A 27,851-nucleotide genomic window follows, 5' to 3' on the forward strand; every position below is an offset into this window, starting at 1 on the left:
AGACAGTCTATGATTAGACTTGTTTATATAACATTCAGTATCTAGCGAGCATGGAATTCATTTCAACAGAGTACTTATTAAGGGCTTCCTCCACATCATTTTCTGTATCGGGTACTTCTATCTGCTTTGTCACCCATTTTTACAAATTGAAAGAATTATTTCCACCTGGCAAGTGCAGAAACCAAAGATAAAGAAAGTGAAATATCTTGCTCAGAAAGTTTCGTCATACCATACGACATGAAAGCTGAGTGAGGCCTACGAGGAGAAAACAACGGAACAGTGGGGAGAGAGACGGAAGAGGGGAATAAGGATGAAAGATCAAACGAAAACAAAATACATAAGCCGGGCATGGTGGTGCACGCCTTTAATCCCAGCACCACCGTGACTTCAAGGACACCTTGAGACTACATAGAGAATTCCAGGTCAGCCTGAGCTAAAGTGAGACCCTACCTCGAAAAAACAAACAAACAAACAAAAACCATAAATCTAGACATGGTGGTGCATGCTTTTAGAACCAGCACTTGGGAAGCTGATGTAGGAGAATCACCTTGAGTTCAAGGGCAGCCTGGGACTACAAAGTGAGTTTCAGCTCAGCATGGGTTAGAGTGAGACCCTACCTTGCAAAACAACAACACTACCAACAAACAAAATTTATATCAAAATGCTATATTACAACACTACTTTGTATGCTAATTTTTAAAATATTAAACTAAATTATTTTTAAGCATTATCACTCTTTATTATCCATGGGAGACTGGCTCCAGAGCACACACCTTCTGTAACCCCAAAATCTGAGGATGCTCATGTCCTTTATATAAAGTGAAGCATTTGTTTATTTATTTTTGTTTATTTATTTACTTGAAAGAGAGAGAGAGGGAGAATGGGCACACCAGGGCCTCTAGCCCCTGAAAGCAAACTCCAGATGCACGTGCCACCTTATGCATCCGGCATGTGGGTGCTAGGGAATTGAACCCAGGTCCTTAAGCTTAGCAGGCAAGTGCTCTAACTGCTGAGCCATCTCTCCAGCCCCTGTATTTTATATGCATTTATTGTTGTTTACTTATTTACTTGAGAGAGAAAATGAAGCATTTGAATAGAACCAGAACACATCCCTTCCCATCTCTAGATGACACAACACCCTATACAATGTGAATGCTATATAAGTAGCTATTATATTATAGACAATGGTGACAAACAAAATCGGTTGCACACACTTACTGCAAACATTTTATTATTTTTCTTTTGCACATGTACTATGAATGGCATGGCGTGTTTGATATGTGCATGCATGTGTATGTGTGGCTGCACATGCTCTATGCACACATGCAGGAGCCAGAGAAGCACATCAACTGCCCTTCCTCTCACCCATGCAAACATTTATCCTTGAGATACACTGATCTGGACCTTGCCACTTCTGTGAGCCCCAGCAATTCTCTGGCCTTTGCTCTCCATAGGACTCGGCTTCCAGCTGTTACTTGGGTGCTGGGAAATAGAACTCAGCTCATCTTAGATCATCTCAGGACACTGAGCCATCTCCTCAAACCCCAAACATTAATTTTTACAAATATTTTCCATCAACAGTTGATTGACTTGTGGATACAGAAGGGTGACTACGTGTCAAGTTGATCTAAATTTGGCCAGGGGTAGCCTCAAGTCCTCAGGTGTCTGTTGGGATTTGAATGTGAAATGTCCACCATAGGGGTGTGTGTGTGCGGCGGGGACACTTGGCTTCCAACTGCTGGCAATGTTTCAGAAGGTTGTAGAACCTCTTGCTGGAGGACATAGGTCACTAGAGTTGGGTTTTGAGGTTTTATAGTCCACCCCACTTCACTTCTTCATTGGGGATGCCATGCAACAAGTTGGCCTCCCCCATCTGCTGCCAGACCTTCCTCGCCAGGATGGACTGTAGACCCCAGAAACTGTAAGTTGAAATGAACCCTCCCTTACCTGAACTTCTTATTTTCATGTATTTTGTCACAGCAACAAGTGGAATAACTAGCAGAGCGAAGCACCGCTGATTTGTGAGCCTTTGGAACTTGTTTGTGGGAGGGATGTGGAGGAGTTTGGAACTCTGACTGAGAGAAGCCTTAAAATGCTCTAAGCAAAGCTTAAGGAGCTATTCTGACAGAAGCCTGAAAGACCAGAATGCTGAGAGAAAGGCAGTGGAGGCCTGGCTTAGGAGGTTTCAGAAGGAAGCAAGGATTCTATTGGGAACTGGGCTGGAGGCAGTTTTTGTTTTATGCTGGCAAAGAATTTGGCTACATTCTGCCCAAGTCCTGAGAACCTGAGGGAGACTGAACTTAAAGGTCACAGATTAAGTTGTTTGGCAGAGAAAATTGCAAGGCAGTGTGGCATTCAAACTGTGGCAAGGTCACAACTCACTGTTCTTATCCAGAACCACAGCTAGAGATAACAGAAAGATATGAAAATAGTGACATTTAGAGAGGAGAGACTTGTGAGCAAGTTGACTTCTGAGCAAGAGGACTGCAGATGGCCAGACATCTGTAACTGTTAGGCATGAAAGAAATTAATGCAACTAAAAAGAGCCCTCACTTTCTTTATTGGGAAAATAGGAAAGGTGTCTTGCATGCAAGGCCCCACTCATTGAAGGCTCCATGTGGTAAGAATGCATATTCTTTTGAAAGGAGAGATCTTGGAAAGGAGATTGATACAGAAGAGGTTCTCCACTCAAAAGCAACTGCCTTGAAAAGTACTTTCATAGATGCAGCTTGACAGCATCAGTCATCCCAAGCTGGCTGCAGAAATGGCATTATCAGCAGCATGGTACTTGTTTAGTAGGCTGAAAGATTCAAGGGTGAGAAATGCACCATGGTTTAGGGTCAGATTGCCTACAAGGAGGCCCTTTACACCCTGTGTAAAGTTGTAAAGGTTAAACTTAAGATGCAACGGAGACCCCAGAATGCTGTAGAGGACAGGACCGTGGGACATGTGCCAAAGTTTGGAGTGGAGCTGGCCCAGGAGAGAAGGCTATTTGTGCTGGAACCCTTCAGAGCTCAGACAATTCCACCACAAGTCCCAGGCAGCAGACACAGACCTGTGGGATTGGGTGTTCACCCTACTGTGTTTCAATCTTACCCTGGTCTGATCATGATTTGCTATGCCCCTGCCCCTCTCTTTGGGAATGTTTCCTGTGGGCCATTGTATATTGGAAATATGTAATTTGTTTTATGATTTATTTTATTTTATTTTATTTTATTTTATTTTATTTTATTTTATTTTATTTTATTTTATTTTATTTTACAGGAGGTAACATTTAAGAGATGACCTTGATTCTCAGAAGAGACATTAGGCTTTTGAGCAGGGTTGGGACTATTAAAAACTGTAAGGGGAGATGGCTTAGTGGTTAATCACTTGCCTGTGAAGCCTAAGGACCTTGATTTGAGGGTTGATTCCCCGGGACCCACATAATCCAGATGCACAAGTTGGTGCATGCATCTGGAGTCTGTTTGAAGTGGCTGGAGACCCTAGCGCACCCATTCTCTATCTGCCTCTTTCTCTCTCTGTCTGTCACTCTCAAATAAATAAAGAGAAATTAAAAAATCTAACTGGGCATGGTGGCGCACACCTTTAATCCCAGCACTCAGGAGGCAGAGGTAGGAGGATCGCTGTGAGTTTGAGGCCACCCTGAGACTCCATAGTGAACTCCAGGTCAGCCTGGGCTACAGTGGGGCTCTACCTCAAAAAACAAAAATCAAAAATAAAATAAAATAAAAAATAAAAAAATATTTTAAAAGACTGTAAGGACTTTTGAAGTTGGACTGAAGGCATTTTCCATCATGATAGAGCCATGACTCCTTAGGGGCCAGGGATAGGATGCTATATTTTTAAATGTGAAATATCTCCCCACAGGCTTGTGTGGTTGAGCACTTTGTTGCTAGCCGATGGTGCTATTTGGGAAGACTCTGGAACTTTTAGAAGGTGGAGCTAATGTTGGGCCCTGGGGCTTTATAGCCCGGCTCCACTTCCTGTTCACTGTCTCTTCCTGACTGCAGATGCCATGTGATGAACTGCCCTCCTCCTCCTGCCTCCCTGCCTTCCTGGCCATGATGGGCTCTGCCCCTGCAACGGCAAGAGGAAACAAAACCTTCAGTTAAGTGCTTCTTGTTGTCAAATACTTGACTTCAGGATTGAGCTACATAACTAACACTCTCCCTACATAGCAAACTGCAACCTAAGTAACAAAGTGTAAACTTAACACAGGAGCATATTCTCACAAGCACTTGCTGAGTGTTACCCAGCTGCCATCTAGGCTTCAGCCGTCTGCAGGCTGCAAAGCAATCAAATCGCGATCAAATCTGACATGCATGGAGCAGTGACAAAGCTATTTCTGTACCTTATTCTATTTTCTGTCCAAAAGAAATATTGTCTGACCACATTGTAGAATGTAGCTTTGGAGTTGGAGAGATTGCTTAGTGGTTAAGGCACTTGCCTGCAAAGCCAAAGGACCTCGGTTGGATTCCCCAGTACCCATGTGAGCCAGATGCTCAATGTGGTGCATGCATCTGGAGTTTGTTTGCGGTGGCTGGAAACCCTGGCCTGCCTATTCTCTCCCTCTCTCTCTCCTCTCTCTCTCTCTCTCTCTCTCTCTCTCTCTCTCTCTCTCTCTCTCTCTCTCTCTCCCATCTCTCCCTCTCTCTTTCACTCTGCCTCTTTCCCTCTCTCAAAGAAATAAATGAATAAATATAAATAAAAATATAAAATGTAGCTTTGTAAAAGTCTTCTCTTTTGGAGGTCTGCCAAATTCACAAAAACACTTCTCAAATAAACTAATTAATCACATGTTTCTTTAACAAATTGTGGAGATAATATTCATTCAGATCCAGTTCTTTCTGACAGAATCCACTCTCATCCTCCGATACATTACCCCCTTCCCACTCCCAATACCTCCTTCTCTTTTTCTTCCATTTTATCTCATCTTCTGATTATCATCATCATCATCATCATATCCTGGATGGAGCTATGTAACAACCTAACTTAAAGGAGACTTTCATGGGCTGGAGAGATGGCTTAGTGGTTAAGCGCTTGCCTGTGAAGCCTAAGGACCCCAGTTCGAGGCTTGATTCCTCAGGACCCACGCTAGCCAGATGCACAAGGGGGCGTACATGTCTGGAATTCATTTGCAGTGGCTGGAGACCCTGGAGCGTCCATTCTCTCCCTCTCTCTCTCTCTCTCTCTCTCTCTCTCTCTCTCTGTCTGTCACTGTCAAATAAATAAATAAAAATAATTTTTAAAAAAAAAAAAGAGAGACACTTTCAGGGTGAAGGAATGGCTAAGTGGTTAAGGTGTTTGCCTATAAAGCCAAAGGACCCAGGTTCTATTCCCCAGGACCCACATTAGCCAGATGCACAAGTTGACCACACACATCTGGAGTTCATTTGTAGTGGCTGGAGGCCCTGGGGTGCTCATTCTCTCTCTCTCTCTCTCTCTCTCTCTCTCTCTCTCTCTCTCTCTCTCTCTCTCTCTTCCTCTTTCTTTCTGTCAAATAAATAAATAAAAATTAAAAAATATTTTTTTTTAAAAAGAGACTTTCCCAATAGGCTGAACACTTTATGGACTTTATAACGTGTTCTTTATTCTGCCCATGGGAAGATTTAAATGCAAGTATGTACTTTGAAAAGAATGCATCTTATCAAATATATCAATAATGTGAAGTTCTTGGGCTCTTGGTCAATTGTCAAGCTAATCCTAGATATCTTTGAGACAATAATACATTGTATTTACTCTTTTCATTATAAGTAGAAAATTTTATTAAAAACCAAAATCACTGAAATCTGAATGAAACATGGAGCTCCCTCCTCCCTCTTCTACCTCATTGGGAAGAGTCTAGACCACTGGGGAATTTTGCACACTTCGCTCACCTGAGGCAGAAAAGTCTTCTGTGCTGTCTGAGATGAATAATACTGAGAAGTTCAAGGACATTTCCTACTTATGTAGTCTCGAGCTATGGAGCATGCAAACAGTACCAGAAAAATTGAGGTCAGGCTTTTTCTTTGGAAAACAGGATGGTCCTTTTATAATAAACCTTTAGACAAAACTTCTCTATCATTTGTCATTCAATTAACCAGGAGGGGGTGTCGATGCCTGCTACTTTCCCCGATCGATACTGGTACAACATCACAAAACCATTGTAACTCCATTGACTTCGTATGGACGGTTCTAAGAAACACTCTCTTAATATAGTAACTCCCAGAGAAGAAGTTCTGGGCTGACAGGATACCTGCTTATTTCATAACAGTGGAGCCTGCTGCCCAGACAGGACTTCACGCTCTTGAGTGGCTCCGTGCTCGGGCTCTGCACACAGACAGGGTTCAGATCTCAGCTTTGACAGTTACCTTCAGACAAGGTACTTATTCTTGCTATTCCTGGTCTGTAAAGTGAGGCCAAAACTCCTATAAATTAGTGGCAAGGATTAAGGAATATTCTGTGTCTATGTTCTTAGTACCAACTAGGTGTCCAATAAAGATTTATTGAGTTTACTCAATACTCACACCAGTTCATGATGGAAATTTCTCCAGTCTTACAGGGGAGAAGTCAGAAATGAGAAGATTAATAACAACTAACTTTTCAAAACAAAAAGCCCCCTGATTTTCAGGAAAAAAAAAAAAACTCCCACCCAGAATATACACAGTGGATGGGCTGGAGAGATGGCTTAGTGGTTAAGCGCTTGCCTGTGAAGCTAAGGACCCCGGTTCGAGGCTCCGTTCCCCAGGCCCCACGTTAGCCACATGCACAAGGGGGCGCACGCGTCTGGAGTTCGTTTGCAGAGGCTGGAAGCCCTGGCGCGCCCATCCTCTCTCTCTCCCTCTATCTGTCTTTCTCCCTGTTTCTGTCACTCTCAAATAAATAAATAAATAAAAATGAACAAAAAATATTTTAAACAGAATATACACAGTGGTGCATGACTATAATCCCAACACTCAGAAGGCTGAGGCAGAGGGTCATGGGTTCAAGACCAGGCTGAAGAAGACAGTAAGTGTAACTACAGCTTGTGCTAAACTTTTAAAAAGTTAATTAAATAAAATAATATGATAAATTTATGAGCCATTAATTGACTTTTTAATAGGATCAATGTTCTAAAATGAAAAAGAACTTATAGTAGCCTGTGTCTTACCAGCTATGCTGCTTCTGTTTCTGCTTAAAGACACAATCACTGGATTTAAAGAGGGATCATAAATAAACGCTCTGACAAGAACAGCAGAGTGGTCCCCAATGACCACGGTCACATTCACAATGTAGCCATCTTCCCCCTGAAAAACAAATTTTAAAAATCAGATCTCTATTCTCTCCCCCCCCATCTTCTCTCTCTCTCTCTCTTGAATAAATACATAAAATACTTCTTAAAAGGGGGGGTGGAGAGGTAACTTAGTGGTTAAGGTACTTGCCTGCAAAGCCTAAGGACCCAGATTTAATTTCTCAATACCCACAAAAGCCAGATGCACAAGGTGGTGCATGCATCTGCAGTTCATGTCAGTTTCTGGGGCTGGAGACCCTGTCATACCCATTCTGTTCCTCTCTCTCTGTCCACCCCCTCTCAAATAAATAAATTAACTAATTAAATGTTTTTTAAATCAAATTTCAGCTTCATTTTAGGGAAGAGAAGTAGTCCAGGTTTAAAATAGTTTAAATGGTTATTTTCAACCAAACAGGGTATATTTGTGATGTTCGAGTCTCTCAGTCTCTCTTTCTCTCTGTCACACACACACACAAACTCACACAGAATAACAAGTACTTAGATTAGACAAGTGGAATATTGAGCAGATGCAGAAGGCCATGCTCTAAAAGGTAAATAAAAATGATTTGAGGGCTGGAGAGATGGCTTAGCAGTTAAGCGCTTGCCTGTGAGGCCTAAGGACCCTGGTTCGAGGCTCGATTCCCCAGGACCCACGTTAGCCAGAAGCACAAGGGGGCGCACACATCTGGAGTTCATTTGCAGTGGCTGGAGGCCCTGGTGTGCCCATTCTCTCTCTCTCTCTCTATCTGCCTCTTCCTCCCTCTGTCTGTCACTCTCAAATAAATAAATAATAAAATTTTTTTAAGAAGATTTGAAATTAGTACACCAATTGTTCTGGGAGCAAAGGGAGTGATTTTAACAGTATCTATATCTAACTAAACTATAATCATGAGTGAAGAGTACTTTCAGGCATGGAAGTACTCAGAAAAATTCCTCCTACATTGTCTTTGGATGATGCTTTTTAAGGTTTTGATCTCATAGGTAAGTAATAGTCAAAGAGAAAAAGATATGAATTCTAAGAAGCAGTAAATCTCCTCATATAAGCAGTCAAAGGAAGTATTAGAATGAAATCTACAGAATAAATACTAGAAACCACCCAATCTAGGTCAAAATAAGAAAAGAGACCATCAAGAAAATGGAGTACCTAACATAATGAAACTTATTTGTAAGATGGTGCTTTTCTATTATAAGAAATACTGGGCCAGAGAGATAGCTTAGTGGTTAAGGAACTTGTCTGCAAAGCCTAAGGACCCAGGTTCAATTCCCATGTAAGCCACATGCACAAAGTGGTGCATACATATGGAGTTCCTTTGCAGTGGTTAGAGGCCCTGGTGCACATATTCTCTCTCTCTCTCTCCTCTCTCATTCTCTCCTTGAAAATAAATAAATAGTTTTTAAAAAGAAATGTCAGGCTAGAGAGATTGCTCAGTGGTTAAGGCATTTGCCTATGAAGTCTAAGCATGCATGTTCAAATCTCCAGGTCCCATGTAACCCAGCTGCAGTGATGCAAGCATGCAATGTTGCACATGCACCACTAGAGGGTGCACATGTCTGGAGTTCATTCACAGTGGCTGAAAGGCCCTGGCATGCCAATTCTCTCTCTCTCTCCCTCCCTCTTTCTCTCTCTCTCGGTCTCTCTCTTTAATATTACTAAAGTAATATTAAAAAAGAAAAGAAAAAAATGTTAAGGGAAAAAAGAAATTAGGGAAAAAAAAACAAAAAACTAGATAGATGTTCTCTATTTCTGCTAGCATCATTTAGATAATTATAATGATACAAAAATATTGTAGTGTTTTTGCTAAAAAGTTACTGTGGTAATAGTCAAAAGGACTAAAAGTGAGCCAGGACGACGGTGTAATGAGCAAAGCACTTGCTGAGCAAGTGTGAGGACCGGAGACCTTATTCCCGGAACCTATATAAATACCGGCGTGCAGCCTCATGCCTGTGAGCGAAGCACTGTGAGGCAAAGACAGGCAGGTCCCACGGCCAACTGAGTAGCTACGCTGGCTCTGGGTTCAGCGACAGACCCTGTCTCCATAGAGACGGTGGAAAGCAGTGGAGAAAAACATCCAACCTTGACCTCTGGCCTCCATACACACAGACACACAGACACACCCAGACACACCACACACTTACAAAAAATTAATAATAACTAAAAGTGTTTCTAAAAGGAAAAGAATATAATTGTTCTCTTAACTTTCATTTTAACCTACCCATGTATTAACTTTATCAGAATTTTTAAAAACTGGCTTTCTGGGGCTGGAGAGATGGCTTAGCAGTTAAGGGCTTGCCTGTGAAGCGTAAGGACCCCGGTTCAAGTCTCAACTCCCTAGGGCCCACGTTAGCAAGATGCACAAGGGGCCACATGTGTCTGGAGTTCGTTTGCAGTGGCTGGAGGTCCTCGAGAACCCATTCTTTCTCTGTCTCTCTTCTCTCTCTGTCTCTGTCTCTCTCTGTTTGCAAATAAATAATTTTAAAAAAAAACTAGCTTTCTCTTACTAGTTTCCCCTCACTAAAATAAATCTAAAATATACTTTTCTTATTAAATGACACATATAGTAAATTTTGATAATGCTCACATTTGACCAAGCTGCGAAAAAAGACTTACACAGTGATGCTTAGAGTGAAAACCGAGCTAGAATATCAAGCAATAAGATACTGTGTACCAAAAGCTCTAACATTGAGACTAATTTTCCTGACATAACTATTTTCAAAACTACAGTTTAGAAGGATGGTCAAACATCTATTGCTTATAATATGGAAAGTTTAGAAATGATCTAAAGCCCAAACCTAGGAACTAGTTCAGCAAATTACAGAACAATGCCATCTTGGAATTGCATCCACTTGCACATAAAAGCTAGCTTTTCATAGTTTAGGAACCAGGTGAGGTAAAGTGGTAAGACCAGTGAGCAAATAGAATTCTGAACCCTGTCTTCTAGGGTCCTTGTCTGTTCAGTCAACAGCTATGTTAGGCATGCTGAGGACGCTAACGACAACGCAATATAAAGTCCATCGGTGACTCTGAGTGCCACTGGCACCAACCGCTGCTGCGAAGTCAGACGTCAAGTCCCTCGGTGGGCCTGGGACAGCCCTGACAGAACTAAGAGACAGGAACCTATCTTTATTGCGGGGAGATAATTTTGTTTTCTGTTTTTATTTATTTCTTTAACATTTTTATTTATGTATTTATTTGCAAGCAGAGAGAGAGAGAGAGACAGAGAATGAATGGGTGCACCAAAGCCCATCCGCTGCAGAAGAACTCTAGAACATGAACCGTTTGTGCATCTGGTACTGCGGAATCAAACCAGGGCTCATTAAGCTTTGCAGGCAAGTGCCTTAACCTTAGAATGTAATATATTTATTTTGGCTTTTGTTTTTGTTTTTCAAGGTAGGGTCTCACTCTAGCTCAGGCTGACCTGGAATTCACTATGTAGTCTCAGGGTGGCCTCGAACTCATTGCGATCCTCCTACCTCTGCCTCCCAAATGCTGGGATCAAAGGCATGCGCCACCATGCCCAGCTAGAATTTAATAATTTTTTAACTTAATTTTTTTTAAATATTTATTTCTGGGCAAGCACAGAGAGAATGGTCATGCCAGGGATTCTTGCTGTAACTGCAAAGAAACTCCAGTTATGTGAGCCACTTTGTGCATCTTACGTGGGCTTACATGAGTACTGGAGAATCAAGTCCTGGCCAGCAGGTTTTACAAGCAAGTGTCCTGAACAGCTGAGCCATCTGCCCGGCCCTTAACTTGTTACTGACAACCTCCATATGCATATACAATATAGCATGATCATAACTCCCTCCCATTACCCTTCTTTGTAACATTCTCCTATCCCCCTTCCACTGAATCCTTTCTCCTTTCCACTCTGTCCTCATTCATTCTCATGCCATCATCTTTCCCTCCTATTATGCATGACACGTCTATGTAGGTATTATCAACTACTGTGAGGTCATTATGCCACAGCCACTTGGTGTCTGGAAGACAGTACTGTGAAGCACTTCTCCCCTTCCTTTTGCTCTCACGTTCTTTCGGCCACCTCTTCCATAATGGAGGGACCTGTTCTTAAGGAGGAAATGAAGCAGTAGGGAACAAAAAAGAAGATATTTCACAGGAACCAGGAATTCTACACCATTCGCATCCATGCCTGAAAACACAATATTGTGCAACTTCGATTTATTCTGTGGCACTAATACCCATTAAAAGTGTATATTAGGACTGCTTATGTTGCCTTATTTTTTATTTTTCAATACGTTTTATTTATTTATTTGAGAGAGAGTAGACAGAGAGAATGGGTGCACCAGGGCCTCCAGCTACTGCAAATGAACTCCAGATGCATGCGCCACCTTGTGCATCTGGCTAACGTGGGTCCTGGAGAGTCAAAGCGAGATCTTTTGGCTTTGCAGGTGAATGCCTTAACCACTTAAGCCATCTCTCCAGCCCTGCCTTATTTTTAAAGGAATTTGCTGATATAAATTGTGAGATGGAGGTCAGTTTTCCCTCTCAAAACATAACAAATAATATAAGTAAGTACACCATCGTGATAAGAAGTTCAGTTCACACAGTGTAGTATTCATGTAATTTACTGAAAACTTTCTGTCAGTCACATTTGGCCCCCCAGCTACAGGAAGATGCCAAAGAATTCCTCTTACCCTGGGTGGAACTCTGCATTGGATTCTGTGTGAATTGCTGCTAGTGACATTGACAGTACAAGACTGAGATCCAAATAACACCAGGTTAACACCTTCCAAACCAGAGCCTCGGATGGTGGCCCAGAGTCCTCCTGAAACAAAAGCAGCACTTTTATAAGGGAGTCACAGCCATGTCGGCCAACAAAATGCAAATCACCCCCAGGAGAGGATGAAATGAAGCTAAAATATGAAAGTCTTTAAACAAAACGTAAGGTAATGCTCACACTACAGAAAAAAAAAAAAAAGACTGAGTCAAATAATTGAAATATATAAATTACCATACATTGAGAGAGACGTAGTGACTAGAGGGTAAAAAAAAAAAAAAAAAAAAAAAAAAAAAAAAAAAACAAACAGTAAGGCGTCCTGGAGACTTTTAAGAATAAAACATAAGAAGAACTATTGCCAAGAGTCAGAGAAGCAGATCATATCAGAAAATGTTTGCTGCCCTATATTCTAAAATATTATTCCTGCCTGTCCTATAAAACTTATTCTTTTTCCAAGAAAGCATGATAGAAAAAGGAGCAGCGGCGGGTCCAGGGCCTCCGTCCCTCTGTCACTTAAGGCAGCTCATTTGTAATATTGCCCCTGAGTTCATTCTCCTCAGGAACCTTTCCAACTTGGCGATTTTATGCCACATCTTGGATGTGAGAATGGCTGGTGGTACTGCCCTCGTCCATGAGGACTTCTCTGCTGGCCAGCAAGCAAGTACTCCGGAAATCCCATCTCCTCACCGCAGATGTAGGAAGAAGAGAGACGATGCCAACCCTACTGACCTCACAACGCTTTCCTCGTCTAGTGGATGATAAGCAGAAACTTATTTATTTGGGTTTCAGGTTTTTGACTTCGTGTGTGTGCACAAGTGTGCGCGCATGCACACACACTCATATATACACGTGTGTGCCACAGCACACATTTGGAGGCCAGAGGATGACCTTGAGGTATTGGCTCTCCCCTTTCACCTTGTTTCAGGTAGGGCCTCTCTCTCTTTTGCTGCTGGGAGCAGTGGGTGAGTTCATCCACAAGCTCTGCCCTGGGGTTTCTCCTAACCCTATCTCCCATTGCCATAGGCAAGCTGGAATCATAGGCGCGTGTGCCACTTTGTGACTGGCTTTGCATGGGTGCTGGGGATCCACACTCTAGGCAGCAGGCTTGCAGAGCCCATCTCCCCATTCCCATTGTTTGGGTTTGGTTTTGAGACAAGCTCTTCTTATGTTGATTATACTGGTTGTGAACTTGTGGGCTTGGGTGCTTCTCCCGTCTCAGCCTCTCAAATAGCTGGGACTACGGGCATGCACCGCCACATATGGCATCGTCGCTGTTGAGAGAAGTGATTCTGACCTGCAATCAGATCCGCGAAAGGCATCACCTAGACACGTGTGCCTGAAGAGAGAGAACGGGGATGCCGAGAAGGGGACCCAACGCCACTAAGGACAGTTGGTGGTAGCCACCTTCTCGTCGCTGGGATGAAACATATTCCCTAAAGCAAGTGGTGGAAGGAAGTATTTAGCTTGGCTTACAGTCTCCAGGGAGCGTTCATGACGGCAGGAGCAGCGTGGCATGAGCAGGGACTGGGCATCACTGTCTTGCCACAGCAGATGGAAAACAGCAGCAGGAGAGCGGGCTAACTATCCCCAGCAAGGGGAGAGCTGGCTATGCTGCCCCTAAATCGGCCCCCAATAACACACCTCCTCTGGCAAGACTCCACCTGCAAAACTGCCATCAGCGGGGACCATGCATTCAAAACACGGGAGTTCATACCAGACACCAAATTCAAACCACTACACAACCCTGTAGGAAGAATGTGACTGCACAGGAAGAACACCCTGACATCAAATATGTAGCATGCTCCAAGACTCAGAGCCAGACTACATTGGGCAGAACAGAAGGGGAAAAAAAAAATCAATACACAATAACAATATAATTATGATACAAATTTAGAAATAACCTGAAAAATTCAAGAAGATGAAAAAAATTAAAGAAAGTTTAGAAATGCTGCTGAAGAATGTCACAGGTAGGTTACCACTGAGATAAGGAAGCCAGCATGAATAGAATGACCATCATAATTCCTCTGAATTAAAAAAAATCAATAAAATTGCAATTAAACATACAATAGAATTTTTATATGTTAGACATGATAATTCTGTTTTTAATAATAAACTCACTTCATATTTTATTTATTTATTTGCAAGAGAGAGAGAGAGAATGGGTACGCCAGGGCCTCCAGCCACTGCAAACTAACTCCAGATGCATGCGCCCCCTTGTGCATCTGGCTTACATGGGTCCTGGAGAGCTGAGCCAGGATCCTTTGGCTTTGCAGGCAAATACCTTAATGGCTAAGCCATCGCTCCATCCCAAGGTATGATAATTCTAAGATTCAATGAAAAGCAAGTAGCAAACAAAATAATTAAATAGAAATTAAAAATAAGAGCTAAAAAGTGTTCTGCCAGACATTAAAATACACTTAAAAAACAACTGTGATTAAAATGCAATGGCAGAGCATGCTCAGATACATCTAAGTGAATGGGGAGTCCAGAAAGAAACTCAGGGAAATATGGGGCTGGAGGATATGATGAACATGCCACATGGCATCACAGATGAATGACTTTTGAGTAAATAAAATAAGTGAACAGCACTTAAAAATTAAGTTAGAATCTTTACCTCACATCTTTTACTAAAAGCAAACTCCAGACCAATCAAATGGTTAAACATAAAGACATAAAACAGAACAAACAAGGAAAGAGCAGAATTTTTATTTTCATAACAGTTTCAGGAATTTAAAACCTATTTATAAGCCCTAAAGCCATAAAGTTAGACATACTGTATCACTTAAAAATATTTATGACTTGTAAAAGTATAAGAGACAAATAATAAATATGTAAGGAGCTAGCATTCTTTTTTATTTTTTTAATGAATTTTTTAAGATTTATTTTTGGGTTTTGTTGGGGGGGAGGTTGGTTTTGTATTAGAGAGAGTGGGGGTGCACCAAGGCCTCTAGCCACTGCAAATGAACTCCAGATGTGTGTGTCACTTTTAGCATCTGGATTAAGTGGGACCTGGAGAATCGAACCTGGATCCTTAGGCTAGACAGGCAAGTGCCTTAACCACTAAGCCATCTCTCCAGCCCCAGAAGCTAGTATTCTTAATACTTAAGAAATTCCTTAGAATCAGAAGGAAAGAACCTAATCGAATTTGAAAACAAAAGCTGAGATAAACAGACTGTTCACTGAAAATAATGCATTGTGCTTCTTATAACATGTTAAAATTCAAGTTGCATATAAATAAAATAAATAAAATATAAACTGAGGGGTGCATGCCTTTAATCCTAGCACTCAGAAGACAGCCTGAACTAGAGTGAGGCACTACTTTGAAAAACCAAAACTAATTTAAATTTTTTTAAAAAAAATAATTACATACAATTTAAGACTACACTGAAATGTGTAGTCTTATTAAATTCTATAAGATGCTAAACATCAGAAAGCTCACGAGCATAATGCATTAGTAAGATGTAGGCAATAGGTACTCATAATAGTTACATGGAGAACAAACTACACAGCCTCCAAATAGAATTTATCTACGTTTTAATGTCCATATTCTTCTAACCCAGCAATGTTACTTCTAGTGAGTTGCACTAGTGTTTTCACACATGTGTAAAACAGGATACCTATATATCTGTAGACAAGATCTAATGTTGCCATGGTAACGACATATGGTACTGGCACAAAAATAGATACACATAGACCCTTGGAATAGAATAGAGGATGGAGAGGTAAGCCCATATCATTACAGCCATTTGATTCTTTTCATTTATTTATTTATTTATTTTTTGAGGTAGGGTTTCATTCTAGCCCAGGCTAAAATGGAATTCACTCGATAGTCTCAGGGTGGCCTCAAACTCATTGTGATCCTCCTACCTCTGCTTCCCAAGTGCTGGGGTTAAAGGCGTATGCCACCATGCACAGCTCCATTTGATTCTTTTTTTAATTCATTTATTTATTTGAGAGCAACAGACAGCGAGAGAAAGAGGGAGAGAGAGAGAGGGAGAGAATGGGCATGCTAGGACCTCCAGCCACTGCAAACACACTCCAGACGTGTGTGCCCCCTTGTGCATCTGGATAAGGTGGGTCCTGGGGAATCAAGCCTCGAACCGGGGGTCCTTAGGCTTCACAGGCAAGCGCTTAACCACTAAGCCATCTCTCCAGACCCATTTGATCCTTTATAAAGGTGCCAATAACATACAGAAAAGACAGCCTTTGTGACAAGCTGTGCTTGGAAAACTGGATATCCACGTATGTAAAAATGAACCTATATCCTTGTCCTTCATCATGCACAAAGAGGTGAACTCAAAATGGAAAAAGACCTTCATGTAAGACCTGAAACTTTGAAATTACTAGAGAAGAGCGTAGGGAAGCGCTTCAAGATAAAGGCATAGGCCAGGACTTTGTGCAACTCCCCCCCCCCCCAACACACACAGCTCAAGAAAGAGAAGCAAGAACAGATAAATGACATCACATCAAGTGACAAAGCTGCTGCCCAGCAAAAAGAAATAATAGAGTACAGAATGGGATTAAATTCTTTGCCTGCTCTTCATCTGACAGGGGATTGATACCCAGAACATACAAAGAACTCAAAAAGTTAAAACACCAAAAGAATGAACAGTCCAGTCAATAGACGAATAAATGAATTGGGCGGATCATTTTCAAGGCAAGAAAAATAGGTTCAATATCTCTGGCCCGCAGAGAAATACAAATCAAAACTGCACTGAGGTTTCTTTCCTCTAGCTACAGCAGTTTCCTGGGTGCTCTGGAGCAAGCCAAGCTCATTCTGACCCAAGACAGCCCTTGATGGTCTTTGTCTCCTCATTCTCTTCCCTAGGGCTTGGGACATGACTGTACCCGGGCCTCTGCTCTGAAGCACTATCCATGCTGTTCTGCCAAAGCCAGTGAGCACCCTATCCCAAAAATCTGCTCTGTCCCTCTCCATCCACGTCCTGCCTTTATTTTTGTCCTACCCAAGAACACAGCTTCATCTTTACTCGTTGTAGCCCCAGGCTGGTGCACGAGCGCTAAGTGAATTTTTGTTGTCACAGCTTTGTCGATGGTAACTCATGGAGAGCCGGAAAGGTAATGCTTATTTGCCATCTCCCTCCGGAAGCCCAAATGCCTCACAAGGACGGATGCCTAAGGAGGAGGTGGGTCTATCATAGCCCAGAAGTGGGGCCCTCAGTAGATACAACAGAGTCAAGATTGTGCTAGGAGAAAATCGAGTTAGGGAAATTACTCAGGAGTTAAAGGTAACTTGCATGCGACACCTACTGGCCAGGATTCAATTCCCCAGCACCCACGTAAAACCAGGTGCCCAAAGTGGCACAGGCATCTGGAGTTCCTTTGTAGTAGCAACAAGCCCTGACATTCCCATCCTCATATTCTCTCTCTTTCTCTTCCTCTTCCTCTCTCTCTCTCTCCCTCTCTCTCTCATAAATTAATATTTTTTGTACATTATTATTTATTTATTTGAGAGTGACAGAAAGAGGCAGAGAGAGAGAGAGAATGGGCACGCCAGGGTCTCCAGCCACAGCAACCGAACTCCAGATGCATGCGCCACCTTGTGCATCCGGCTTACGTGGGTCCTGGGGAATCGAGCTTCCAACCGGGGTCCTTAGGCTTCACAGGCAAGCGCTTAACCGCTAAGCCATCTCTACAGCCTCTAATTTTTTTTTTTTAATTCTTCTGAGTATGATTCAGGAAAAGGTTAAGAGGTGACTTTGAGTATCGTGGATCGCAGTTTTTATATATTCAGTCTATACTCAGCTCATACTGAAATTCCTGTTTGACAGGCGCCTTCTGGTTCTCTTCAAATCCCCAGAGCAGAATTTCTGCACTGACTTTCTGAGGATCCTGTCAAACTACAGAGGGATTCAGGAGGCCTAGGCGACTCTGCATTTCTAACAAGCCCCCACTTGAGGCAGGCACAGCCAGCTCAGGACACTTGAAATGCCAAGGTCACGGGCACCCAGCCTGGGCTGCCGCACAGAGCAGTGCAGTCAGTGGTCAGCGGTCAGCACTGTGGACACCGTAGGGCAGGAGAGGGGCTCGCGGGGAAAAACTGAAACGCAGTAACAAGGGCAGTGGTGTCTAGAATCTCTCCGCTTGCCTGTCCCTTCTTCTCCCTAGTCTTAATGAACGTTAATTTGCATCCACTTGAAATCATCCCTTTGCAGTCCTTCCCACGTCTTGCTAAAATGTAAGGTGATGATGAACGACCCTCAGAGACCTCCAAGTCCCCTCACTGGGCACTGCTGGCTGGCACAGCGCTTCCTGATATGGTAACCAGCTCATTCCAGGTTTCCTGGGACTGATTTTTTTTTTTTTTTTTTCACAAGGAATTTGCCATCCTCGTGTAAGAACTGAAAATCTTGCATCCTGGAAGCCCCACCTGACCCAGACAAACCGGGACGGGAGCCTTCCTCCTCACGCCACGCACTCTGCGCAGCTACCCACGTCTTCAACTTTGCCAGTTTGCACGCAAGATGCGTGTGATCTAGTAATCACCTGAACGGTAAAGGGGGCTTCGCAAGACAACCAAAGCTCTTAGAAATCGTGTCAAAAAGTGCTCATGGGCCTAAATTCGAACCAATCATTATTAGGATCATGCGAAATATGACCCCTGCCCTGAGCACTGCGCTCCTCCTGGTGGTTCCTTCCTGAAATCGCCCAGGAGTAGCTGCGCACCGGGTGCCGCAGCCTGCTGATGCGCTCTCGCGGGCAAAACAGAATCAGAAACAAACGGCTCCTTTGAACAACGACTGTGGGGCCAGAACAGACTGCTTTCAGTTGTGCTCCGAGCTGCAAGGCCTCTGGACAGCAGACTAAGCAATGGCAAAAATCCCGACATTAAGGAAAGGAATTCATACATTAGCAAACATAAGCATAAATATCCCAGATACCCTGCTACAATTGAGCTGGGGCGGGGAGGGGGGGGAATTTGCTTTGTTTTGTTTTTTGTTTTGTTCTGTTTTGTTTTGGCGGCTAGCAAATTCCCTCAGAAAGCAACGAGACATAGAAAGATCTCTGGTTTTTCCATGGTACTAAGACTCAATCCATGAGGGGAAAATGGGCAAAAACCCACTGCCCTCTGGATTCCCCTCTCTTCAAACACTAGCTGTTTTTTGCATGCTGGTCAAATATCCAGGTGGACGCCAGGTAACACAGATTTGTGAAGCAGAAACTATGCAACATTCCTAGTGGGTGTCAAGGCCTATACTCTATAATGGCCCAATATTTTTACTTTTGAAGGGGTTTTCCCATCTGTTGTCTCGTTTAATCCCGTACAAAGCTACCCACAATGCCGCTCAAGCAAAGCAGCATGAGACATGAAGCCTTCAAAAGCCTTGGCAGCAGCCATTCGGATTTGCACATTAGCTCGGACTCCTCCTACACGAAACCTTGGGCAAGTCACTTTTCTCACAGAACCAGCATTATCTCAACTGAAATACGTGAACAATAATTCCATCTTTTGAGTAGCTGTAAGTATTTCAACTGAATGACAAGGGACTCAGCGACTCCATGATTAAGCCAATTTATGCGTGACATCACCAGCCAAATTCTAGCTTTATGTGGCAAGTGCGTCCATATGAGGGCTCAGAAGAATAGCATTCATGAGAAGAACTGTTGAGACATGGAAAGCAGCTTCCTACATATTGCCAAAAGTGCTAGCTTCAGAGAGTCAAATATGGAGTAGGGCACTGCCCAGATTACCAATCTCTGAAGCTCTGGAAGGTTCCACAGCATTCAGTCTGGGTTCCACATATAGGAAGAGGCCTTCTCCACTGGCATTGATAGCAAGGCCAGAAGGTCTCACCAACATTGACATCTGATAAATTCCAGCTGGTAGCAGGTCTGTCTGACAGGCTACATTTGTGTGGTTTGAGGAAATCACTTCACAATTTGTTTTGTTCACCGTAACCTGTATGGCCCAAGAATCATTAGAGAAACCAGTTCCAATAAGATGAACGAGTGCGTTGTTGTCATGACCTAAAACAAGGAAGAATCAAACAAAATCTTATTTCAGCGACAGCACTCCATTCAAGAGATCACTAACATCAAACACTTCCCACTCACAGGTTTGGAGAGAGTTTCAGGAATAAACTGGTTCACAGCAGGAGTCTAACTCCTGACTCAAATAATGGGGAAAAAATGAATTTATTATTGCAGGAAACTGTCCCACCTTCAATTTTTCAAACTAACAATGAGAAAATGTTTAATTTAAAAAAAAATGCAAAATAATGAAAACCTCAAAATAAACACAAGTAATAAACTATTTTAACTAATCAAAAAATCCCACCACATCCCCCATGTCAAATAAGAAGCTATATCCTGCCAGGTGTGGGGGCGCACGCCTTTAATCCCAGCACTTGGGAGGCAGAGGTAGGAGGATTGCCATGAGTTCAAGGGCACCCTGAGACTCCATAGTGAATTCCAGGTCAGCCTGGGCTAGGCTGAAACCCTACCTCGAAAAAAAAAGAAGAAGAAGAAGCTATACCCCTTAGACAGACATTCTGGTGCATCAGTCAACCTCCACGTAAGGAACAAATGCAACTGCTGCCCACCCATCATCAGATACATAGCCTCTGATAACACCAACGAGTCTAAGATTCATATCCATTCCAGTGTCAAGTCACAAACCATACCAAGGGAATACCATACAAAGTGCACCGTAGGAGTTGACCCTTGGAGGTATTGGAAAGAACAGGAGCCTTGGCAGTGAGCTGGTATATCATTCACTCGTACCACCACCTAAAAATAATAATAATAATAATAATAATAATAATAATAAAAGTGAAAGAATTAAAAGGCAGTATATATGCTTTGTGTACACAAGGGCAATCCTGATGTATCAGTGAGAATTTCCTAAATTAAAGTGTCTTTGAAAATCATTTAATCTTAGTTCTTCCTTCTATTTCTCCAGTAATAATCCTGAAATAAAAATGAATGAGTTGGGCGTGGTGGTGCACGCCTTTAATCCCAGCACTCAGGAGGCAGAGGTAGGAGAATTGCTGTGAGTTCGAGGCCACCCTGAGACTACATAGTGAATTCCAGGGCAGCCTGAGCTACGGTGAGACCCTACCTCGAAAACCCAAAAGCAAAACAAAAGAAAAAAAAAAAAGAGTGGCTCAGAGGCTGGAGAGATGGCTTAGTGGTTAAGGCTCTTGCCTGAGAAGCCTAAAGACCCATGTTTGACTCCCTAGATCCCACACACAAGGTGATGCATGGGCACAAAGTCACACATGTGCACAGCTCACACATGCATCTGGAGTTGGCCTTGGTGTACCAATTCTCTCTCTCTCTCTTTCTCTGTCTCTCTTTCTGTCTCTACCCTCATTCTTGTTCTCACTTAAAAAAAAAAAAGGCTAGTCTGTTGGGTTTGCCTCAAAAACACGAAATGAAATGTATGACTCAAAACATGATAAGCTTTCTTAAAATGGTAGTGGAAGTTCTGAGATCAATTTGTGCAATTAGGTATACAAAACATATATTTTAATATATATATTAAATATATATATGTGTGTGTGTGTGTGTGTGTGTGTGTGTGTGTATTTACAAGCAAAGAGAAAGAGGAAGAGAGACAGATTAGGGGCACCAGGGCCTCTAGCTGCAGCAAACTCCAGGTGCATAAGCTACTGTGTGCATCTGGCTTTACATGGATACTGAGGAATCAGCCCCAAGTTGTTAGGCTTTGTAGCCAAGCGCCTTAACCACTTAGCCATCTCTCCAGCCCTAAAGACCTAGAATTCACTATGTAGTCTCAGTTTGACCTCAAACTCACAACAATCCTCCTACCTCTGCCTTCTGAGTGCTGGGATTCGAGGCGTGCGCCACCACACCTGGTGTAGTGATTCTTTATGAAGAAAAGACATAGTTAAGTAGAGCAGGTGACCAAGAAGCCTTCAATTTTACCTGTACCGCTTTATTTTTCATCAAGATAAAAACATACAAACACATTAGAATAAGGACAATAATAAAAGGCTTGGGTACTGTAGTAGATTAACTGTGTGGCCCCATACACTCGGGTGCTTTATTAACATTGAGTTTGCAGCGTCAGCTCCTGGGAGGAAGACTCCTGAGACTGGGGGTAGGGGTCACATCACTGGGGGTGGGTCTAACTGCAGAGAGCAGTTTTAGTTCTAGCAATTGCGTGTCCGCTGGTGTTTTGTGTTTGCGGGTTTTCTGTCTGCCGCACGTCTGGAAGTAAGCCGTTTCTTCCCCATACACGGTGCTCCCCATTCACCATGTGGGCTAGAAATAAGTCCATTGCTCCCACACACTGTCTCTCGCTGGATATTCCTCCCAGCAAGTGCAGCTGTCTGAGACAGGTACCTACTTACTTGTGGATTATATTAGTCCTTACCACTTTTATATTTTAAAATTTTCTCAAGTTAAAAGTAGAAGATTGAGCCGGGCACGGTGGTGCACGCCTTGAATCCCAGCACTTGGGAGGCAGAGGTAGAGGCCACCCTGAGACTACATAGTGATTTCCAGGTCACCCCGGACTAGAGTGAGACCCTACCTCTAAAAAACCAAAAAAAAAGAAAAAAAAAGAAAAAAAAGAAGATGACTTATTAAACATGAATGTCAGCAGATGAGGAAGATAAAAAGAAGCTTTAAAGCATAAAAGGACTTGACTTAGCCCGTTTACCTTCCAAAGCCACTGTGTGGAGACAGAATTGTATGCAGCTCTTAAAGCGCTCTCATGTTTTGCTGCATAATTATAGCATCAATAATTACTGAAGGATATTGTGGTTACAAAGCATTTGTTACATATGCCGTGGAAGTAGAGAGAGGACAATTATAATTACCCCATTCCACCAATTGGGAAAACGACCTGTGACAGCTATTCTAGCTGGCTCACATTACAAGTCAGCGAGGGCTTGACTTACACCTGACGTGTGCTGGGGACTGGCGGCCTTTCCACTCACCTGAGTCTTCTGGTTGGCAGAAGCCAGCATGTCTCCAAATATGGGCCCAAGAAAAACTCCACCATCGTACACCACACGCATGGCCACAGCAGGCGTCATTCCAGTCAGATTTTGATCAGAGACCTAAAATAGTTACATTGCTCATAAATTCTGCCATGGAGCAGAAATCAAATCTTGATTAAGATAAATAATAAGGGATTTTTTTCCCCACATTCCGTTTGAAATGATCAGATAACTAGAAAATGAAAATTGAAGTGATAAGGAATTTTCATCTAGAAACAAATAAGGGCTAGTGAAAGGCCCCAGTAGAGTAGAAGGATGTTCATTTTCAAGTAGTCTTCAAAAGATGCACCACCAACCAACATCCCAAGTCTTGAGATATTGTTCTCTATGTTTGTCTCCGTTATATATTTATAATGTAAAATTTTGAAATGTAAGAAAACAGTGCTTTAAGGTAAGAGCAAGACTCCCACCATTCTTCCACCTTCACCCCAAGATTTTGTTTGGAAACCATGTATAATATACCACATAACTGGGATAAAATTTCATTGTGGGGCTTCACTTTAGAATAACCAAATACTATATGATCATTAGATTATTTTTCAAAACTTTAAAAATGCAAGAGCATCTGGATTTTTTTCATTATTCAAAGACAGCAAATCCTTTTCTAAACTTCCTTCTGCTATGCCATCTGCCTTCACAATAATCCAAGTCAGTCGCATCTGCTTAAAGTATCCAATAACAGATGTAGCGTTCTGTGTGGTGGACACTGACCAATGAGTTTTCTACTTACACTGAATTAGAAAAAGAAACACTGGCTTTAAATTGTTTTATCAGGGATATGAGATATAAAACATGTGTTTTATATCTCATATATGTTTTATATCATAACATCAGCTTAAGTCTAGCTTCCCTCAGTGGTGCTGCGGTAGCAATATGACCAACATCTACATGTGAACATGATAGTGGAAACGTCTTCCAGATGGAAAGCTCACAGAACCTTTTTTTTTAATTTAATTTATTTAAGAGAGAAAGAGAGAGAGAGAATTGGTGCACCAGGGACTCCAGCCACTGCTAACAAACTTCAGATGCATGCACCCCATGTGTATCTGTCTTATGTGGATCCTGAGAAATTGAACCGGGATCCTTTGACTTTGCAGTCAAATGCCTTAACCACTAAGCCATCTCTCCAGCCCAGATCACAGGACCTTTTTCTATGACTACTCCAGCAAATAATAATAATCACCCAGGATAGTTTGCATTCACATAATTCTAAGTCTTTTATTTATTTATTTATTTGGTAAAATTTCTCCAGGGCACCAAAGCCATATCACAAAAGTCATGAGTATACATACCCTGATAAAGTTGGGCAAATCCCCAACCTGGGTGGTCCAGGAAAGGGTCCACACATGTTCATAACAAGAGGCCAGATCCTCTGTCACGGTGAAGTCACTGACGTTGAGGTATCTAGATGTGACGTCATCAGCATTGTCCTGCAAGAGCTTGTGAAGGCGACTAGCAGAAATGTGTACAGGGACATCTGTGAGGGAAGATTGTAACACAGAAAACATATGGCATTTCCTTACAAGGGTGTCATTATCAAGAATACAAGAGAATAGGGGCTGGAAAGATGGCTTAATGGTTAAGCGCTTGCCTGTGAAGTCTAAGGATCCCAGTTCAAGGCTCAATTCCCAAGGACCCATGTAATCCAGATGCACAAGGTGGCGCATGCATCTGGAGTTCATTTGCAGTGGCTGTGGGCCCTGATGTGCCCATTCTCTCTCCTCTCTCTCTCTCTCTCTCTCTCTCTCTCTCTCTCTCTCTCTCTCTTGCTCTCAAATAAATAAAAGAATACAAGAGGATAAATACCAAGACACTTAATTTGCAGGAGACCTTCAGAGTCAAAATAAATATAGATTCAAGAGAACCTCCCTTTCTAGCGAAGCCATTTTTTCCCAAGGAAAATATAAGTAGATGCCCACTTCTTATACCATAATGCTTTCCGTCAGTATCCCATCCTCCTGGCAAACAGAAAACACCGTAAGGTCAGACAAAACAGTCTCAACTGTCCACTGGAAACCTTTGCTCCAGACACCTTTGTAATGGCTGAAAGTCTAATTAAATATGGGCTTTTCCCTGGAAAATTTTAGCTGGCCCTGTGAACAGAGAAAAGTTGGCCACTTTTCATAAGGAGTGGGGGAGGGCACACAGCAGCTGACAGCCATAAAACTTAGCCAACCCAGCTCAGGAATGTTGGCACTGAACTGTGGTTTCTCTATTAGAATCTCCTTTAAGCCCAACCACCTGTTTCCCCATTCCACAACCCCACGGAGAAATAACAAAGCCTTGTGCTTCACGCTTAACCAAAAGTTTCCATTTCATTAGCTACTTCACAACAGCCCTGTGAGGTGGGCGATTTGGCCCACCTCGTACCTACCCTGGAGATGGAGCGAACGGACCCTAATGATATTTCAAAGCTTTCCAACTGAGCGGGCACAGGTTTAGATTAAAACCCAGGTTGCTTTTCACCTTCCCAAGAGCCTTCCTCTTAAATTCCATGCTGCCCTGAAGGGTTAATAAAGTCCCTCTGGATTTCCACCAGGTCAGCAACAGCTTTAGCATTGGACAAGCATTTTCTTCCCTACATTTGTATGTGATTTCAGGTCCACTGTGGTTTCATAACATCAGCTTAAGTCTAGCTTCCCTCAGTGGTGCTGCGGTAGCAATATGACCAACATCTACATGTGAACATGATAGTGGAAACGTCTTCCAGCAGATAATCCGCCCTTTGTCCAAAGAGAAGCGACAGCGCCGAGATTCACTTCAGATACAAAGCACTGTGGGCACCCTCTCCACCAAGCAAGATCCTCAACTTTTCTGACAGTGTCCTATTAACTAACCCACTTCTATCCATAACCTGCTGTCCCTCCCGTCCAAGAAGATTCATTGTGAGCCTAGTGTCCTCCTGCTTGGAATGGAAAAGGACCTGGGAAGTATGTCACACAGCTCCCCTGAGCCCCATGTCTCCATCCACGTGTTCAGTAGCGAACAATATCATTATCACTCCTGATCCTGTCCAGTGTGAAAAATCGTCTGCGGCTGAAGCATTTTAAAAACACACCGTGCTGGGGCTGGAGAGGTGGCTTAGCAGTTAAGGCGCTTGCCTGCGAATCCTAAGATCCCAGGTTCGATTCTCCAGGTCCCACGAAAGCCAGATGCACATGGTGGCACATTCGCACTCTCTCTGTGTGTGTGTCTCTCTCTCCCCTTCTCTGTCTCTTAATAAATAAATAAAACTAAAAACGCTGATTGCTTCTATAATCTCTTCCTAACTTATGCCTATCACTAAGTCCCCCACCCCCAGCAGCACATGGTGTCTGTGTTGAATGGAACCGGGAGGGATGGGCCTGCTGGGAATTGTGAAGAGAAGAGGACTAACCAGAGACTCAGATACCCAGCTTTCCCTCTAGATCTGCCATCAGCCACTTGTGAGACCTTCAGGTAAGCCTCAGTGTAGCTGGCTGAGAGGTACCCGCCGCCAAGAGAGGTGCCAATGTCCTGCCCCACAGGCTATGTGGATGTTGCCAAACAAGGCAAAGGACTAAAGATCATCTCATGTGGGACAAAGTCTTAATTATGAGTTTGAGAGGAGAAGGTCATCGTGAATCATTCAGGGAGGGCCTCAGTAGAATCTCCCAACTCCTTGCAAAAGGAAGGCAGAGGAAGTTTTGAGACAGAAAGGGAAGAAGCAATGTGACCAGAGGCAGAAATTCAAGGGCTGCAGAGTCAGACTAGAAACGTCAATAAGCACCAAAGCCCGAAGAAGCAGAAAAGATTTTCCCAGACCCTCATGGACAGGGTGTGGCCCTGTGAACAACGTGAAGTGGGACTTTCCAGACTGCAGGCCTGGAAGAGAATAAACTTCTGTACTGTACAGCTGAGTACCTGCGTTGTTGATCATTTATTCCTGGAAGCCAATCTACTAAATTTCCACATGTACAAAAACCAAAAGGTTGGGATTACATAGATAGCCTCTTCCTTGAGCCTTAATTTTGATTTTTATTTATTTGAGATAGAGAAAGAGGCAGAGCAAGAGGGGGGGGGGGGGAGAATGGGCACACCAGGGCTTCTAGTCACTGCAAATGAACTCCAGACACATGTGCCCCCTTGTGCTTACGTGGGTCCTGGGGAATCAAACTGAAGTCCTTTAGCTTTGCAGGCAAATGCCTCAACCGCTAAGCCATCTCTCCAGTCCCCTTAATTTTTAAAACACAGATATTTTCAGACTCTGGAAAATAATCAAAATAGCTTTAAGATTCCCCACACCCCGCCCCAACAAGCACACAGGTTGTTGTTTGCCTTGGAATGACCTTAAATATGGAAATGAGCTGTGTGGTGCCCCGGCCCTTTACCCGGAATCACTGTGTCAGCAAGTTGAATGAGGAAGTGTCCTCCCAACGGTGAGCTGCTCCTCTGGAGTCTCTGGGCAGTCACCTGGAAGAGTCCTGCTCCTTCTTCTGTTCCTTCAGTGGACACAGAGCTATGGCATGCCAGAAACAAAACGTTAGCCACGCCCATCAGGATGTGACCCCCACAAACAGATGCCACTCCACCACAAAGACCAGATCACTTCCCATGATTCTAGGCCATGAGATCCAGCTCCCAAATATTGGATGTCCCCTCTTCTGTCACCCCAGAGACAGCATAATGTAAATATTTAAATATTAGGATGCCTTAAGAGCATGCCACCCATCCCCCCAACACTGATCTTGGGGGATCACCCGGTGCTCCAGAGTGCCAAGTGATTGTCCACTGTTGTCCTAGACCACTGAGTTTCAAGGGAACTTGGTAGTCCTCTGGATCTCCTTTTACATATTCAAATGGAAAGTCAGTCTGCCTGGCCCACCAGGACCTTCCCACTCAGTTCCCCCCTGC

The 27,851-nt window shown here is 43.0% G+C and overlaps 1 protein-coding gene across 6 annotated transcripts in view; it reads right to left on the reverse strand.

Annotated features, from left to right (window-relative positions):
• Positions 1–27,851, reverse strand: part of Pkhd1 (PKHD1 ciliary IPT domain containing fibrocystin/polyductin) — a 507,380-nt gene that overhangs the window by 425,221 nt on the left and 54,308 nt on the right. For 5 of the 6 annotated variants that reach the window (XM_045156514.1, XM_045156512.1, XM_045156513.1 and 2 more), the window contains 7 exons: positions 27,329–27,456; positions 24,272–24,456; positions 22,917–23,039; positions 20,631–20,736; positions 19,699–19,974; positions 11,906–12,036; positions 7,133–7,268 (listed from right to left, as the gene is read on the reverse strand). In XM_045156514.1, coding sequence (XP_045012449.1) covers positions 7,133–7,268; positions 11,906–12,036; positions 19,699–19,974; positions 20,631–20,736; positions 22,917–23,039; positions 24,272–24,456; positions 27,329–27,456 — 1,085 coding nt within the window. The remainder of the gene's footprint in view (positions 1–7,132; positions 7,269–11,905; positions 12,037–19,698; positions 19,975–20,630; positions 20,737–22,916; positions 23,040–24,271; positions 24,457–27,328; positions 27,457–27,851) is intronic. The other variant, XM_045156516.1, reaches the window with a different exon arrangement.

This window comes from Jaculus jaculus, chromosome 8, assembly GCF_020740685.1.
Source record: "Jaculus jaculus isolate mJacJac1 chromosome 8, mJacJac1.mat.Y.cur, whole genome shotgun sequence".
Lineage (NCBI taxonomy): Eukaryota > Metazoa > Chordata > Mammalia > Rodentia > Dipodidae > Jaculus > Jaculus jaculus.